Consider the following 13,517-nt stretch of genomic DNA (forward strand, 5'->3'; position numbering starts at 1 on the left):
TTTCTTCGGAATATAAAAAAATGTAGAAAAAATTGTCGGGGGTGTGACCAAATCTTCGTACCTTGTTTGCGTGGCGTTGCGGTAATTCGACTGAAAGCCGCACCGGCCACACCTCTGCGAATGCAATCAACGAGAAACGAGCGAATTGCAACGAGCAGGCGAAAAATCACAAAAAGCGGAAAATCACAACAATCGTGGGTGCAAACGGAACGGAAACTGCGAGGCAACAGAAAGTCGGGTCCCGGAAAATCCAAACGGATGGCCCTTCGGTGAAACGCTGATGAAAGCAGAAGGCGCACTTGGCGCGATTCGAGGGGAAAAGCGCTTTGCGCTGCTCTGCGTTCTTTTCCAAAACCGATTTTGATTCCAAAAACCAAACCAATCCAATACCCACACTTACACACCGACACACCAGCGCACACACACACACAGACACGCGCGCGCATACAGTGAGCGAGTGAAAGTGCATCTACATCTGTGATTTCGTAGATAATAATGCGTCGCGCATACGCGGATTTGGCCAGCAGAAGCACCAAAGACTAACAAGTGATCCGGAGCCGGGGACTGAGTTGGTTGGGCTCATCGACCCACCCACCGCGTAAAATTCCCCGCCAGAAATGGCCGATCAGGTGGCGCACACCAAAGAAACGGATGCGGATGAGCCGCTGGTCAATGGCGAACTGCCAATGGAGGAGGCTCCGCCTTCCTGCTGCCATGTGATGTCACTGTCCTCCATGGATGTTGATGTTGATGACGTTGATGCTGATGTGGATGCGGATGAGGGCGATGTGGATGCCACAACGTCCTCCTCCTGCGGTGCCACCGCTTCCCAGCTGAATCCGTCGCCACCGCCTGCTGGTGTCCAACAGGCGAAGCCGGCGCGGAGCAGCTCACCGCCATGCCATCTCCTGGAGCGGCTCAACTTTCCCGAGGGCAATATCATTAACACGCTGCACACGATCCTCGCCCTGCCTCCATTCGATCCCTATGCCTCCGCCCCCAAGGCGGAGACGGTCTACAAGGAGGTCGTGTCGCTGATGCAGTGGAGTCAGCGGGAAGACAACGCCATCGAACTGGAGCTGAGCGATAAGCTGCTCCACGAGTGCGAGCACAAGGGCAATCCCAACGATGAGACGCGGTCGTATATGGTGGGTTCCCAGGATGTTCGGGAAGTTGTACAGATCGATTTCATTCTGTATTTTCTTCATTTAAATGTATCATTAAAATTGTTTGTGGGATTTAGGGTTATATTTTATGAGTTGTGAAATCAAATGAGGTAGTTCTGGACTTTAGAAAGGTAGAAATTATCTTATTAGATCAATCTTATATATTTCAATATACCCAAAAGTTCCTCATTGCTGAGATGTCAATGTTTTTTCTTATTTGGTTGAGTCCTAAGAAATCTGTTTAGAAATCTGCCCTAGAATATTGAAATACACTTTCTAATGAGTTTAGCTCTTTAATCAAGCTTTCTGAATAAATACTCACAAGCTCTGACACTCTTTTAGATGGCCATTGAGAACATGCGCCTGTTCTCTGAGGATCCAAAGAATCCGCTGCGTGACGCCGACGGACAGCTGCGTGCAATTACGGTGCGATTGCTTGAAATGTTCGAGAAGCATAATGAAACGTACTCCTAATCCATTGTAGCTATATTTCCAGAATCTTGCCTTCATATTTGTGAAACACCGGAAGGAGGAGTTCTTCACATTTTGTTCCTGCAAGGAATGTCTCGAATACCGCGAAACCATCATGGCGATCATGATGGATCAATTTAAGGCTGCGCACATGGTGGTCATGTTGCTAGACGTACTGATCAAGGCCTACAGCCCCATGTTGAAGTAAGCATAGTCTGCAATACTCTAAGAAAATGTTCAAAAGTCAGTTGCTAATCAACCAAACATCTCCTCTCTTTCAGAAACGATGCTGCCTACAATAAGTTTGAGAAGCTGCTTGAGTGCAACAAGGAGATCTATTGGATTACGAGCGGCTACCTCTACGATAAAAATGCCGAATATCTCGATTTTATTGATGACACAGCGATCTCCGATAATATGATATTAGTGCTATTCAGCGCCATGTAAGCGGAGACCTCAGGCCTGCGTTTGTTTACTTTAAACCAATAATTAAACATCTATCTCACAGCTTAATGGCCAACAATCCGATGCTGCTGCTACAAATACTCGCCTATAATGTCGAATGCATTGTAAAGGCATTTTCCGAGGGCATGATCGAAATTGCCCAGAATATTCAGGAGAACGAGAAAATTTCGGCAGAAAGGATGCTGACATGTAAGAGAGCTTTCCTATTTATTGTAATGGTTTCAAACAAATGATAGCGAACTAAATTTTGAGGGGCACTTTTTTCTATTAAGAAAAGCATACACTTAATTCTTAATAAATTGAGTGATAGTTGCCCCTATCTCTTAACAAGAATTGATTTTATAGGAAAACAGTACTTACTTGTTAACACCATGCATTTCTCTTCGTATTTAACTCCATGTAGACATTCTGGACGGCTACTCTGATCTAAATTGCATATCGCAAAAGATCTCGCTCAGCCTGTTTGCGTTTGAGAACGATTTCCTACGAAAGTTTAAGCTGTCGTGGGTTCTCCTATGTCAGCGGCTTTTCCAACAACATGTATTCACTCCCCTGGGGGATACCATGCTGGCCTGCATCCTGTCGTTGAAGGAGGTGGCTCCATCGGCCCAGACGACGGCGTTGATTAAGCGGTACATGCTGTTCGACGAACACATGCACTCCATTGAGCGGCGCTGGACGGACATCTGGATCGAGCTAAATAAGTTTAACTTGTCGCCAACGGAGCACGAGCGCCGGATGGGCCTGCTCGATGTGTACAACATATTCGACAAGGTCGTCCTGGACGCCACCTCGTTTTCGCTGCCGGATATCAGCGACGATGAGTTTATAGACTTCCAGCGCATCGTGGATCGCCAGCTGGCCTGGAAGAATATCATGGCCTTCACGAAGCTGAAGTGGCCCGATGGGTTCTACGATCCACCCAATAAGCTGGTGCACGAGGATCTCTGCAAGAAATGCAATTCTCTTCTCGAGCACCATAACGAGTAGGTTTCACGAGCCTCGCGACCTGAAATGATTTAAAATAATAATAATAAACACTGCTATCTATCATCAGGAACTGCAAATGCATTACTTGCTCCATCGCCGGCACTCCTTTGCGACCGCGACAAGCGGGCCATTGTGCCAAGTGCACAACGCTCGGCATTGTCGAGAAGGATCCGAAGCTGATGAAGTCCAAGATCCTCAGCACCTGCACCAGTGATGAGGCCAAGCACAATGCGGCTATAGCGGCTGCCACGAGCTCCAACACCGTCCAACAGCAGCGACGCACTAGCGATCTGCCGGAGGACGAGTCACCAACCAGTAGCGGCAGCAGTGGATCGGTGTTCCGTCGACAGGCAGAGACGTCCGATACCCTGCGCACCACATATCACATCGCATGGGCGGTATTCCAGCATCTGGCCACCAGAAAGCGCTATCGCCACGAAACGATCGAATCGCAGTTCATCTGCGGTGAGAACTGCCGGGTCTCTGCTTGCCAGTTGGCAAGAAAGATCCTCTCCAACCAGCTGTCGCCGCTGCTGACCAAATATCTGCTGCGCTGCTTCCAGCCGCTGTCGTTCACGCGTGAGGAGCTGCGCTCAACGATTCCCTCGCTGATGTTCTTCAATCGAAAGCTGGCGCCCAGCCCCGCAGAGCTGCAGGAGCTTAGAAACCAGCACTATGTGTACAAAACATACTGGACCTTCGTCCTCTCCATCTACGCCAACTTCTTTGTCAAATTTAACTCGAGCTGCACGGATTTCGGTCACCTGGAGCTGCTCAAGGGCGACCTGCGACTGCGGCTGAACAGTGTGGTTGGTGACAAAGAAGACAATCGGTTTGAGCAGTTTCTGGCCCAAGTTATTGGGTAAGTCCATGTCTAATTTGTTCCCATCCTGGATGTTCCTAAAACGGGTTTCTTTTCAAATTCTCAGTTACTCACCCTTCAAAATCACTGATGAGTAAGTATTAAAGTCAAATATTCGAAATAAACTTGAAGAGTACTCTGCACAGTGCAACGCCATTTTTTCCTATTTCCGTATGTCATCTTGACATTTGTAAACGGACATCTGATTTTAGGGTTGCCATTGCAAGATAATGAAGTAGTTAAAAAAAAAAAAAGTTCCAACAAAATAACAGACAATCTTATAAAATTCGATTATACATATGTCATTATTAGTTGCCGGTTCTTAATTGTACACATTATGCATGTCAAAATGTCATATTTTAGAACTTTTTAGGTAATTGACAAAATTTTGATTAAGTTTTCCACGTGAACATTTGTATTAATATCTTGACAGTATCGTCTATCGATTCCTAATTGATTGATTCCTTAGCTTCGCATATCGTAATCTTCTGCACAAGAACTGTCAAGTAAAAAATTTATTCAAATTTAATATAAACCAATACATATTGGCAGAAATTGTTGCAAGATAGTCGCGACGATTCATTATGTAGCAGGCCTTTGTTTTGCATGTCAGAGACAGAGATTTTAAAAATGGGGCTCAATCAGGAAGAACTCGAGTTGTACTATTCTGATTCGGAAATCGACCATAATTCCCATTGCAGTTTTACTTTGGGCGATGCCAACATCGAGAAGATGCAATTTGGAGTGGATCAGCTAATGATGTTGCACGACTCTCAGATAATGTAAGCTCTACTTTTTAGCACTTTAGCTCATCAACTTATGGGTTCATATTGTATTTCAGAAAACGCACTAAACCAGATAGCACTACTGGCTTATCGGGTGCGAAATCCAAGTCCGGAGAATCGAACTTGTCTCAGTCTGGAGGCAGAAATGGCGATGCTGGAGGCAACAAGAAGAGCAAGGAGAAGATGCGGAAATGTAAGTAGTCACGATGCAGATTTCTGATCGGATATTGCACATTGTGTGTATTTGCAAATTCTCTAGGCTGTGCTGACTACGCAGACATTGGGGAGCCCTGCAAGGAGAATCATTCGAAGAAACGCGTCAAAAAGGAGTGCAACCATGCGCGCTTCAACGAGACGCGAGATCGGCTGCGTAAGAAGCTCTCCCAGATTGTCAACGACCGGAAGACCAAGTCCACGGAGGAGGCCACGCCATCAAAGACCAAATGCAGCATGCCGGAGCCAGTTGCTGTGCCAGCACCGGCAGCCATCCCACCGAAACGGCCGCCAAAGGCCGAATCCCTTTCGCCAAACCAACCACCCAGCCTGAAAGTGTTTGCCACGGCGCAGCTGCAATCACCAGGCAATCCGCGAAAGATTCCAGCAGCAGCGGCTGCTGCAGCGGCAGCTCTCAATGAAATTGGCGACAAGGAGGAGCAGGAGGGTGATAACAGTCTTTTGCGTCTGGACAGCCTCTGCAAGCGGCTGCAGATGCACACGGATGCCACAGATGCCTCGACTGCGGCAACGGCGGCCGAAGCGGCCGCTGCTGTGGCCGCCTTCAAGCGCGGTGGCGGCTTTCCAGCGGATTACAGCAAAGAGGACATGATGCAGGACTTTGCTGAGTTCCTGGGTACCTATACCTATACCCGTGAACAGGACCAACAGCGTTGGATAAACGAGACGCTTAACTTTATCGAGGGCAAGTCCCAGCAGCCGCAGACCGCGAATCCCAAGAAAGCGGCCAAGAAGGCCAAGCAAAAGATGCGCAAGGAGGAGGAGAAGCGTATCAAGGAGCTTGAGGACCTGCGCGGCCAGTTTCTGGACATCTATTTTAAGGAGTTCATCGATAAGTACGAGATGAAGGCCTTGACGGCTGCAGGCGGCCGGAAAAAAGAGAAGAAGCGCATCGGTGAGCTAGAGACGAACATTAAAAACCTTCAGCGAGCAAAGGCTAAAGTGGAGACGGTGATCCTCGAACTTATTGCCACCGTCAAGCAGACGAACAACGAGTTCAAGTTCTCCTACTTGCCAACCAAGCAACAGCAGCTGGCCAAGATGGCCCAGCTGGAAGAGATCCTGAACGGGGGCTCGAACACTGCCACTGCCGATCCTGTTAGACAGGCGCCTCCACAGCAGTCTGCGCCGCAGTATCCCGAGTTTAGTAGTAGCGCCTCTTTCTACTCTCCACCGGGACTTGGGCAGCAGAACACACCCGTATGTTTTGCTCCTCCTCAGCAGTCCCAACATCCACCTCAACTGTCTCGGGATGTGATTGCCGCCATGGCGGCCAACTCCATCACTGCCGATCCCTCCAAGCGCATTGTGACAATACGCCGGGTGCAGCTGCCTCATCCGGGCGCCGAGCAGCAGGTGACTGTAGTGGCCAAAGGCAGTGCTCCGCACGAGGACAAACTGCTCTACACTTTTGTCAACGGGCACATGGTGGCATCGGGTCCGACTCAGCCGGAGGAAACGTCTCCTCCACAAGTCACCATTCCGGCTCAAGCGCCCAGTGTTCCTGAAAAGAGTGCCAAGGCGAAGAAGAAAGAGGCTAAGCGAGCTGCCGTGGCGGCAGCAGCAGCGGCGGCAGAGGCAGCAGCAGCAGCGGCGGCTGAGGCAGCAGCAGCAGCAGCGGCTGAAGCAGAAGCTGCGGCGGAGAAGGAAGTCAAGCTCAAGAACAAGAAGCTGACGAAGAAAACAGCCGTCGCTGTGGCCGCCGCCTCCAGTTCCACAGCGAGCAGCAACTCCTCAAAGTCGCAGACGCCGCAGAGTACGCGCGAAAGCTCGGTGTGCAGTGTTAAGCCGAAGACTGCACCCAAGAAGTCGACTTCCAAGCCACCCAAGGTTGTAGAAGTGACACCACCGCCTGTTCCCGAGCCGGAACCGGAGCCACCCAAGAGGCAGAAACGGCTGAAGTCGAGACTGGATCCTGGCCAGTTGGACAACAATCCCTTTAAGTCGCTGCACATGCAAGATTCTTCAGAGGGAGAGTGGGAAACTGGCAGTGAGTCGGAGGAGGAAGTCCCAGCACCAGCGCCGCCGCCAATAAGGCAGAAGCCCAAACTGCCAGCTACTCCGGCGCCCAAACCCGTTGCACCTTTAGTGGTCACAAAGGTAAAGCCGGCTCCAGCCCCAGTTGCTGCACCTGCCAAAAAGGTGAAGCTACAGGAAGTTTCCCAAAAGCAGCCAGCGTCGCAGCCCGCCAAGGCTCAGGCCCAGCCTAAAAGCAAATCGACGTCTGCTTCAGGGGGCAAGTCCAATCCGCCACAGCAGCAGCAACAGTATCAGCCGGAAAAGGTACCGCTTACCAAGAGCCAGCCGCAGCGTCCAGCGGAATCATCGAGGAAGCAGAAGCAGGCTCCTGGAAATCTCGAATCCAATCGCAGCGCTCAGAACCAACGCTGTGAGCACTCGCAGACGCAACAGCCGTCGCGAGGTGGACGTGGCAATGGTCGAACAAAGTCCTCGACTGTTGGCCAACAGCAGCCCGTTCAGCAGCACTCCAACCCTCATGCGGCAGAGTCCAGTGCTCCTCCAAAGAGATCGCAGCGCGGAAAGCGCGGACATCGCCAGAAGCAGGGTAAGTTACAGAAAACTGTTTGTACAACAACCCAGATCGATACTATAATTTCCTATATCTCTCCTTGCAGAGGATCTATCCGGCATTCCACACAACATGGGCTATTTCAATCCCAACGAAGTTGCCATACCTCCGCCGCAGACGGGAAGCTATGCCAGCACCCTGGCTCAGCAGATGCAGAACTTACGCATCAGCCAGTCGGGATGTAGTTCCAGCTCGAAACAGGCATCGCAGTCCCCGAACTGCAGCATTATGGATCAGCTGAACCGCGGTGTACAGGTGGAACACCTTTCTCTACCGCCTGGTATCACCCTTACCAAGGTGGATCCGGCTAAAAGCGAGCAGTTGCGCCAGAAGAGTGAGTCCATCCGGCTGCTGTCCAAGCCTCTGGTCGAGCAACAGCAGCAGCAACAGCAGCAGCATCACTTCCAGCAGCCGTCTCACCTCCTGGCCGGCTACTATGGAGCAGCCGGTGCCGCTGGCATGGATCCCAACGGTGTTATCATGGTGGAGGCCAACCCACGACCTAATCGCAGCCAAGCTCCAGTTGTACCACCAAATGTGGCTGCAGCGGCGTCTGCAGCGAGCGCCAACGGAAAATCATCCAGGCGACGCCGTCGCAATCGTGGAAAGTCTGGTGGTGGGAGCGGCGGAAACCCAGGCAGTTCTGGGCCGGTCAACAAGCAGCGAACGGGAGGAGGAGGCGGCGGATCCGGAGCAGGTGCGGGCGATGTCCATATATTGGGTCCCTCGCCAGCCACTGCGGCCACCATTGAAGCCAACGCCAGTGGTAATATTATCACGCTGCGCAATCCCATGTTTCATCAGGGCAATGGGCCAGTGGCCGGCGGAGGCATGATGCCGCCCAATCCCAACCCAATGCCGCCAGGTGAGTAGTTCTTCTACATGCTATAATTTGTGATATAACTACATATGACCCATTCCTTGCAGTACGAAACTTTGCCGCCGGGCTTCCGGTTGCTCCAGCCATGGGCATGGATCAACCTGCCGCAATCATCAAGAACGAGAACGGCATGTTTACCATACGGAATCCAGCGCTGCACCAGGCGGTGACCAATGGCCTGGCCATGGGAGGCTATCGCCAGTTCGGCAGCAATGTCAACTACTACACGCCCCAAGAAGCTGTGGCGGAGGCGGCACGAGCCACACAGCAAAAGCAGCAGCAGCAGCAACAGCAGGCTAGTGCGGCCACCAGCAGCACCTCGAATTTCTCCTACTTCTCCAGTGGATCGGCCAGCGGCAACAGCAGCGGAAGCAGCAACGGCGGCAACGGGACGCACAACAATATCAGTATTAGCTGTACCAACGTTCCCCCAAGCAGCGCCGAAAGCGGAGCCAACAGTCCTGGCAGATTAGTCGGCGAGGCAGCTGTGATTGCCCGTCCCAAGCAGTCACAGAAATGTCTATCGGCCATTGGCAGCGAGCTGAAGCAAAAGGCCAAGGACAGCAAGTGGCCGAGCTTTGGTCAGCAGCAGGATTACAGTAATACTAGCGGATCTGGAGGCGGAGTTCCACTGCAGGAGAAGTACCAGCAGTCGAGCTACTACAACGGCTTCGAGGTCTTCTCAGCTGCAGCCGCCACAGCTTCACAGGGTTCTGGAAGCGGCGGTGGATCAAGCGATTGCCACATGCATCACAGCTGTGGCGACGACTCTCCGCCGCCCACCATCACCGGTTTCAATTCCTACCTGGAGGGCATTCCGAACACCGGAGTGATTCGCTACGACGACGCCGCCTTCCTCAAGAACTTGATACCGGGCCAGCATCTCAACAACGAGGTGCGTTACGGATCTGATAACTGGTTCTTGGACCAGGGTTTCTATTCAAACTATCAAAATTGGCCGATGCCCTCTCAAAATTACTATCCATTCGCCTCCTTTTTCTCATCCTAATTACATCCAAATGTATCTGCACATTTTTGATTTGATTATATCCGAAGGTTATTTCGCAAGAAAGTGTATACTTTGCATTTTTTATAAGGCAGGCTGAAATAAAATTGACAAATCTTTATTTATAGTTTTTCTAATAGTTTACATACTCCCCTTGCATTTTGCATTTGCATTTTCAGGTCTCCATACACAATATTTCGGAGTCCAACTTCACGCGCAACAACGCGTCGCCGTCGCCGCATCACGTGGAGATCACCAGTGTATTTGGCAACCGGGCACGCTCCTCCAACGCCTATGATCCGCAACAGCAGCCGCCGGGTAGCGTCGGTCCGGGTGCCAACTACTGTGACAACGTGGCCGCCGACTACGGCAGTGGTTAGTACACACGATTTGGCTTAGTCTTTAATCCAATTGACACACTTTTAGTTGCAGACTCCCACCTCTTTGTGCAGAACAATCTGCTGACGCGAATGCCACAGCCGGCGGTTCCTCCGGACCCCTTTGGCTACGACTTCGACCACTCGGTGGTACCGGGTGGAGGCTCGAAGGCGGCCAGCGTGGCCAGCGATCTGAACGAGTTCCTGCGCCGCAGCCCGCTCAGCCAGCGAACTTCGCCGTACAGCCAGGACGAGAATGCTGCCGCCTTGGAAACCTTCGTACAGAACATGAGCGCTCTGCAGATCGCCACCGATGCCGAGTGCTCGCGGCTTAACGGCACGGTAGCCGGAGGTGGGCCCAACGATGTGGCCTCGGCGGATGCCACCGCCGGAGGAGCCGCCAATGCGGCCGCTGCTTGGTGGTGAACCACACGACAAGAGGTGCTGCTGGCCAGGCGATTGAGTTGAACTCCTCACATTCATACCACTCTCACATACGCAGACATTTCATCGATGAAAAGCAAAAAAAAAAAAACGAAACATAAAAATGAAAAAACCGAAAACGCATCCAAGAAATCATTCAAAATGACTTAGGAGTCAATTTCAATGTTTCAACAAAAAAGAGAAAAATAAAGAAAAATCAACTTAAATGGAAGTTCACATGCGAATGGGTGTTTTTATTTCTTTGAACCTTAATTAACTATAGACTGGTGTGTTACAATTACCAATTATTTGTTGAAAGCAACGCGCGCTTACTAAAGTGGTCTTTATTTCTCGTTATGGTTTTAATTGATAATTGCATTTCTTATATTTTATAAAACAATGCCGACTAAATTGAAACGTGTTGGTGAATTTGGATTTAATGTTAAATTTTCAATTTGATGCTAGTAAATATAAAAACGTTACGCTTAAGTAGCAATTAGATGCCGTCGAGTGGCTAAAATACTTGAATGCATTCACATCTCGAACACGAGGGATCCCGAGGCGTAGCTGACGCTGGAGTCCTCCATGTCCTGGCACTGGCTACTCTGGGCGTACTTGAGGAACTTGAAACTCATCTTGTCGTAGCCCTGATCCTGCAGCGCCTTCACGGCGCCCAGCATCACTCCGATAGGATGGCGTCCGCATATCGTGTTGTTGTACTTGCGCAAGTACTCGGTGAAGGAGTGCGGACTGAGCGTCTCGATGATATCCATGCCCTGCTTGTCCAGCTTCTCGATGGACTTGTGAATCGCTCCGCAAGAGCGGTCATAATAGGTGTAGCTAAAGCGCTGGCCCCAGTGGCAAAAATCAGAAGATATCACAAACAGGTTGGTGGGGTCCATCAAATAGGGGGACAGAAGGCTGCCGTACTGTGCCTCCTGTTCGGGATTGAGCGAACCCACCAGAATAGGCACGATTGTGAACTGGTCCTTATAACTGCAGCAGTATTTTCGCTTAGTACAATTCCTCTTGCAAACAAAATCAACAATGTCACTTACTCCTCCATCACTTTGGCAATGTAAGGTAAATGCATTTCGATGGAGTGTTCATCCTCGTCAGTCTTCATGTCCATCCAAGAAAACTGTCCAGTCTTCTCGAGCTCAGCGTTGACTAAAATAAATAGCAATTCGAATAAATAAAACATGAACCGCGCGTGGATCAGTAAGCATTATACTCTGTGAATCGATTTTGAGATCGTAGAGGGGTGTCCTGTATTTCTTCGCCACGGATAAAGCGCAGCCACGTAGACGCACATGATGCGAGGGACCCAGAATGAAGATTCGCTTGCTGCAAGCAAAGGTTCAATAAAACCGGATTGTCTTCACGCAAATCTTGAATGTGAGAACTTCTTACACGACAACAGGGCTAACTTGGCGATAGGCGAAGGCACCGCAGGCTCCACAATATGTATATCCAGCATGTCTAGAAAATACCACTAAATTCAAGAGGGCTTTTGGCACGAGAATTCGATTTAATCTTACGGAGCAATAATGGCACGCGCCGGTCCATGGGACAAATCCGCGGCACCCAGCCAACGATCTAATTGCCTGGAGAGTTCGGTGCCTAAAAAGCAAGTTGAATAAAATGGTTAACGAATAAATAATGGTATAATTGTTAATGGAACAATGTTGGTTTCTATAAGTAAAATAAACACCTAGAAGGATTTCAGCTTTGAAATAAACTGAATTAGTTGGCCTTTCGTTGCCTAGCAGCAAACAAACAAATATTTCCAGGTTCATAAGACTTTTTCCGAGTCTACTTATCACTGCAGCGATATAAAGCTATTAAATATTGATTCAAATTTTAGTTGAACATCCCGCAATGGAAACTGATAAGGAAAAACACAGCGATGAGCTCATGAATCGCATTCGGAATGAGCTTTCCGCAATAATATCTCAAGAGTAAGTCATCAAGGCTCAAATGAAATGAAATATAAATATATTGCAGTGCTAATTTTTTCACTCATAATAATCAATGTAAATCAATCCATTTCAACCCGTGCAACAGGGCTGCAAACGATTCCGATTCACAAGAACTCCTTTTGAGTCCCAATCCACTGCCCATTTTCGGGCCCATCCGGAAAACAAGGACATCGAAATCGAGGAGTTCAAAGAAGAAGGATGCTAAGGCTTGGTCCGCAGGCAGTAAAAAGAGTTCTTCAGCCGGAAGCAGATCATCTGAAGGTCGTGCAACGGGAGGAGAAGCCCAAGATAAGACATCGGATCCGGCCTCAACAACTTCGAGCTTTTCGCTGAGATCAGGATACGACGCTCCTCCCATGGAGGCCAGTGCCCGTGCCGAGTTCATGGAATCGCACGCGGCCAAAAGTATCGACGACGATGTCCAGAAGATGCAGTTGGAGCTCAAGCAGAGCTACGAGCTCTTCCAGGGCATTGGCGAGAAATTGGAGTCAGTTAGCTTCACGGGACTGAAGGACCGCATCCGGGACCTGCACCTAAACGACTCCAATAGCGAGTTGGGCAAGGCGACGACTCAGGAGCTGCAGAAGATGTTTGACCAGCGTTTTCTGCAGAATCGTCTAGACAAGCTCACCACAGACGCCACGCAGGGTTTCCGTCGGCATCCCGGTGAATTCGGCGACATACCCGAGCTGAGCACCTTCTTCCAGGCATGCACTCAGCTAGAACGTGGACTAGATGCACTGCGTCAGCAGCGACGGCGCAACAGCGAGCTGGAGAAGCGTTTATGCTGGGCCACCGAAATCGCATACGATCGCATGGACGAGATTCGGAACTCGTTGGGCTCGGATCCGGAAAAGAACTTCTGACTTACTCAGTTATAGATGACATGTAGTTAATTTTTTTGGTTCACCCTAAGGTTCATTACCCGCAAACACACACGCACAGGTGCAATACATATACGTTTATCCCACACCCACAAGCGATGCAATAATTGATTGTGTTATCTTCTGATCGCGGATGGGATGTTACTCACCCGAGTCCGTGTACCAGCTGCCTGCATGGGTTGCTCTTCTGGCCGACATGTTGTGCGAGATCCCTAATCGGTCTGTTAGTTAGTAAGTGTCTATTAGCTGCCGTTACTTGTAGAAAACCGAGTTCTTTGTTATTGGTGCAGCAGTGTGACCGCCGTCTTGTTTTCAAAACGTGCAGGTTCACTGGATTCACTGCACTTTGGTCACGCTTTTTCAGGGCTCCATAAGTGTTTTAATGAGGAAGTAATGAATAAT

At 49.9% G+C, this 13,517-nt stretch overlaps 3 protein-coding genes across 6 annotated transcripts; 2 read left to right on the forward strand and 1 right to left on the reverse strand.

The window, feature by feature from the left end:
* Positions 1 to 45: 45 nt before the first annotated feature.
* Positions 46 to 10,486, forward strand: LOC6552579. Of its 4 annotated transcripts, none has more exons than XM_026975939.1 (15): positions 46 to 1,148; positions 1,509 to 1,592; positions 1,651 to 1,841; positions 1,919 to 2,080; positions 2,146 to 2,291; positions 2,506 to 3,088; positions 3,160 to 3,954; positions 4,022 to 4,048; positions 4,656 to 4,736; positions 4,796 to 4,932; positions 4,999 to 7,539; positions 7,610 to 8,428; positions 8,491 to 9,338; positions 9,629 to 9,824; positions 9,876 to 10,486. In XM_026975939.1, the coding sequence occupies exons 1-15, from the start codon at positions 618 to 620 to the stop codon at positions 10,250 to 10,252; spliced, it is 7,518 nt and encodes a 2,505-aa protein (XP_026831740.1). In that variant the 5' UTR covers positions 46 to 617; the 3' UTR covers positions 10,253 to 10,486. The 4 variants fall into 4 exon arrangements, with proteins under 4 accessions (XP_026831740.1, XP_026831742.1, XP_026831741.1 ...); XM_026975941.1 differs by having other exon boundaries at positions 1,663 to 1,841; XM_026975940.1 differs by having other exon boundaries at positions 618 to 1,148; positions 9,882 to 10,252.
* LOC6552577 (protein MEMO1) lies at positions 10,483 to 13,473 on the reverse strand. The gene is made up of 6 exons (XM_026975947.1): positions 13,265 to 13,473; positions 11,791 to 11,872; positions 11,663 to 11,731; positions 11,484 to 11,596; positions 11,308 to 11,419; positions 10,483 to 11,245 (listed from the first exon to the last, which is right to left on the reverse strand). Exons 1-6 carry the CDS (start codon positions 13,311 to 13,313, stop codon positions 10,783 to 10,785), a joined length of 888 nt encoding a protein of 295 aa, XP_026831748.1. The 5' UTR covers positions 13,314 to 13,473; the 3' UTR covers positions 10,483 to 10,782.
* LOC6552578 lies at positions 11,882 to 13,210 on the forward strand. The gene is made up of 2 exons (XM_001980293.3): positions 11,882 to 12,210; positions 12,317 to 13,210. Exons 1-2 carry the CDS (start codon positions 12,131 to 12,133, stop codon positions 13,095 to 13,097), a joined length of 861 nt encoding a protein of 286 aa, XP_001980329.1. The 5' UTR covers positions 11,882 to 12,130; the 3' UTR covers positions 13,098 to 13,210.
* Positions 13,474 to 13,517: the final 44 nt, after the last annotated feature.

Source organism: Drosophila erecta, unplaced genomic scaffold (assembly GCF_003286155.1).
Source record: "Drosophila erecta strain 14021-0224.00,06,07 unplaced genomic scaffold, DereRS2 tig00000000-arrow-pilon, whole genome shotgun sequence".
In the NCBI taxonomy this organism is placed as follows: Eukaryota; Metazoa; Arthropoda; class Insecta; order Diptera; family Drosophilidae; genus Drosophila; species Drosophila erecta.